This window comes from Cynara cardunculus (assembly GCF_001531365.2).
Source record: "Cynara cardunculus var. scolymus isolate 2C chromosome LG 8, CcrdV1, whole genome shotgun sequence".
Lineage (NCBI taxonomy): Eukaryota > Viridiplantae > Streptophyta > Magnoliopsida > Asterales > Asteraceae > Cynara > Cynara cardunculus.
Window position 1 is genome coordinate 3,891,377 of NC_037535.1, and position 3,716 is coordinate 3,895,092.

Sequence of the window (3,716 nt, forward strand, 5' to 3'; positions counted from 1 at the left end):
ATATATATATATATATATATATATTTTTAATTATAAATATATTATACATATATAAAAGGCTGAGGTCGGAAACAAAATATAACCTCTCATTCTTCTTCCTTCTCTCCAAAGCCATCATGGCAACCATAACCAGAGATGATCAATCCGATTACGATAGTAGCTGTTCCTCCATCACCGTCCCGGATTCCAGCCGGAGCTGGATGAGCAACGTCAGTTTCGGCAGTCGTCGGAGCTCTGTCTCCGGCGACCCTTCTCACAAACCACACAAAGCCAACCAAGCAGCATGGGAGGCCATGAAGCGACTAAGGGTGGAGAAGGGTGGTCGAGTTAGTTTGGATCATTTCAAGATTCTGAAACGAGTTGGCTCCGGCGACATAGGGAACGTGTATCTGTGTCAGATCCGGAATCCGGTGGTGGGTTTGCCCAACAGTTTTTATGCGATGAAGGTGGTGGATAGGGAGGCTTTGGCGATACGAAAGAAGTTGCAGAGGGCGGAAATGGAGAAGGAGATATTGGGAGGTTTGGATCATCCATTTTTGCCGACGCTTTATGCTGAGTTCGATGCTTCTCATTACTCGTGTTTGGTGATGGAGTTTTGTCCCGGCGGCGACTTGCATGCAGCCCGGCAACGGCAGCCGGCCAAGTGCTTCAGTATTTCGTCTGCTAAGTAAGTAAAGGAAACCCTTAGTTGCAACTAATTATCTCTAAGAGGGTGTTTGAGATTGTTTATAAAAACAACTTATTGACTTATTTTAGTATGATACCGGTAATAAGCACTTCTGAGTGTGTGGATGAATAACTTATACCGATGCCAAACCGGTAATAAAGAGTTTTTGAAGAAGTTAGACCCTTCTGACTTATAATAAGTTGATAAGTGCTTTGTAGAGAAGTATAAATTGTTTCAAATAAACAATCCCAAACACACCTTAAATATTTTGAAAGAATTTTATTCAAATTTACATTAATATTTACTATGTACCAAAATAGATACTCATAATAAAAAATAATATATTTAAGAAATATATAATTATTATTTTATTTTAATTAATAAAAAACAATTTTAAAAGATAATTTTTTTTTTCTGTACGTCTCACATTTGATGATGTTTGAACTCTTTAACTTTAGAAAGGTTGGGTTAACAGAGACATATAAAATTTTATAAAAACACTTTGGTAATTAAAAGTGAAGTTGGAAATATAGTAAAGTAATATGCTTTTTTGAAAGTAGACATTTATTGTCTTATTTAAGTATTATTTTGAACGTTAACTAACATGTTTTTATTTTACATTTTTAGGTTTTATGGTGCAGAAATACTATTAGCGCTAGAATATCTTCACATGATGGGCATAGTTTATCGAGATCTAAAGCCCGAAAACGTTCTTGTTAGAGAAGATGGCCACATAATGCTTTCAGATTTTGATCTCTCACTTAAATGCGACGTTGTCCCAAAACTCGTTCGCTCCAAACCTGAACCATCTAGAGCAATTGACCACGACGATGACGACCACGACTTAAAATGTTCGACACCTTCATGCGTCATCCCAATGCAACCTGTCCTCTCTTGTTTCTCATTGCGAAAAACCAAAACCACCCCTCCCACTACCACAATCACTGAAAAGATCGAGTTCCAAGAATATAACACTGAGTTAGTAGCTGAACCCCTGAATGCACGATCAAAGTCATTTGTGGGAACCCATGAGTACCTGGCCCCAGAAGTGATCTCGGGTCAGGGTCATGGGGGTGCAGTCGATTGGTGGACCCTTGGGGTTTTCTTATATGAATTATTATATGGGATTACACCCTTTAAGGGTGAGAACAACGAGAAGACACTCATCAACATATTGAAGCAACCTTTAAGTTTTCCAAGAATTGGTGTGAGTACAAGTAAAGAATATGAAGAAATGGTGAAGGTACAAGACCTTATTGCAAGATTGCTTGTGAAGAACCCTAAGAAGAGACTTGGAAGTTTGAAGGGTTCAGTAGAGATCAAAAGGCACGAATTCTTCAAGGGTGTTAATTGGGCTTTGATTAGGTCAGTTAGGCCCCCAGAGGTCCCGAGTGAGATGATGAAGGTCAGGAATAATAGGGTAGTGGTGCCGAAGCTAATGACCAAGAAACAAAGAGAGGCACCATTTCAAATCCCTACTCATCATTTTGACTACTTTTAGAAAGACATATGTATATAGGGAAACAACTAATCTAGGGTAGTCCTGTTTTTTCGGTGTTGATCTTCAAATTCAGAACTATGTATAATTTTTAATACGTAAAGTACAAACTATTATAACAATGTTCTTTTGAATCAGAAAGTGTTATCCCTAAAAGAGAAGGTTTAGTCTGGTTTTATGTTAGTAATATACTGATTTGTTGATTACAGCATTGAGTTAGAGGTTTCAAGGTGTAGCTGGCTCTCGTTTTCTCATGGATTTGCTTAAATCATCTGTACTAATTCAAGTATTCGACTATCAGCTTAATGCATCCCTTGATATTCGGAATCATATGCATTATGCATATTTTTAAATGTGTTTAGACATCAATAACATTTATAGATATACAGATTCTAAACAAATTGTTGGACATACATTCTTAAACGAATTACATGCTCTAGTTGATACCGTGTTAGAACTCTAGGGTTCCAACCGAGTGTCGATCTGCAATGACCAAGTAACCACAAATCAATTGCGAAGAAGAACCAAAGTGATAAACTGACAATCAACCTGGCATCTAACACGTTGGTGTTATGTAGATCTAGGTTCGAAATCATGAGAATGATCTCTGCTTTTGTTGGGCCATACCCGCCTTTTAAAAAGGTGAAAACTTGCTCGATTTCAGGACAATAATAGCTAGTTTAATTTAAGTACAAATATTTTGTTGTATCTAAATATTACCTCTGATATTTAATTCTATATAAAATTGAAAAAATAACAATTATATATTGATATGCATAAATAAAGCTTAAAAGAAATGAATTATGTGAAAGGGTAGTTAGATGTGATCTATAATTAATAAGAATGCATTTTTTGAAATATTTACTACTTGTAGTCATGGATTTCTTGTATATATATATATATATATATATATATATATATATATATATATATATATATTAATATATGGTTTTTTATAGGTGTAAAGTATGGGGGCAACTCATTATAGCCCCCATGTTTTTTTCTCTCAACAATTCATGTGATCACCATTATTACTTACCTCCTAAATCATGGAAAATATTATTATTTTTTAAATAATAAAAAAGCATCCATAAATGTTACAATTACTCTTTTTATATGTCATAAAATATATATAGCAATTTAATTAATGGTCTCAAAATCTACGCGTTTATAATTCGATCTTTATTTTCATCGGTTGGTTTAAAATTAAGACTGATTTAATCATATGTTTTACAGTTATCGAGTAATAAACAGATATTTTATGTACTTTATAATCAATCAAGGATTCAACTTTATGTATTCAAATAAATGTAACCATTATTATTTTTTGTTTTTTTCAAAAAAATAATAATAATTAAAATATTTTTTTTCAAGATAAATTCTTAAGTCAAATTTACTTTCTTATCCTTTTAAATATTTGATTTAGTAGACATTTTTATTAAATTATATATTACATAATATTATTATTTACTATTTTCTGAGACTGTATTTTAAGATAAAATGGACTTAATTTATTTTAAATAATTTACAACACTTACTCCCTTTATTTGT

The 3,716-nt window shown here is 33.4% G+C and overlaps 1 protein-coding gene across 1 annotated transcript; it reads left to right on the forward strand.

The window, feature by feature from the left end:
• The first annotated feature begins 116 nt into the window (after positions 1-116).
• On the forward strand, positions 117-2,247 carry LOC112517023 (protein kinase PINOID 2). Its single transcript, XM_025124317.1, has 2 exons — positions 117-667; positions 1,295-2,247. The coding sequence occupies exons 1-2, from the start codon at positions 117-119 to the stop codon at positions 2,166-2,168; spliced, it is 1,425 nt and encodes a 474-aa protein (XP_024980085.1). The 3' UTR covers positions 2,169-2,247.
• The last annotated feature ends 1,469 nt before the right edge of the window (positions 2,248-3,716 follow it).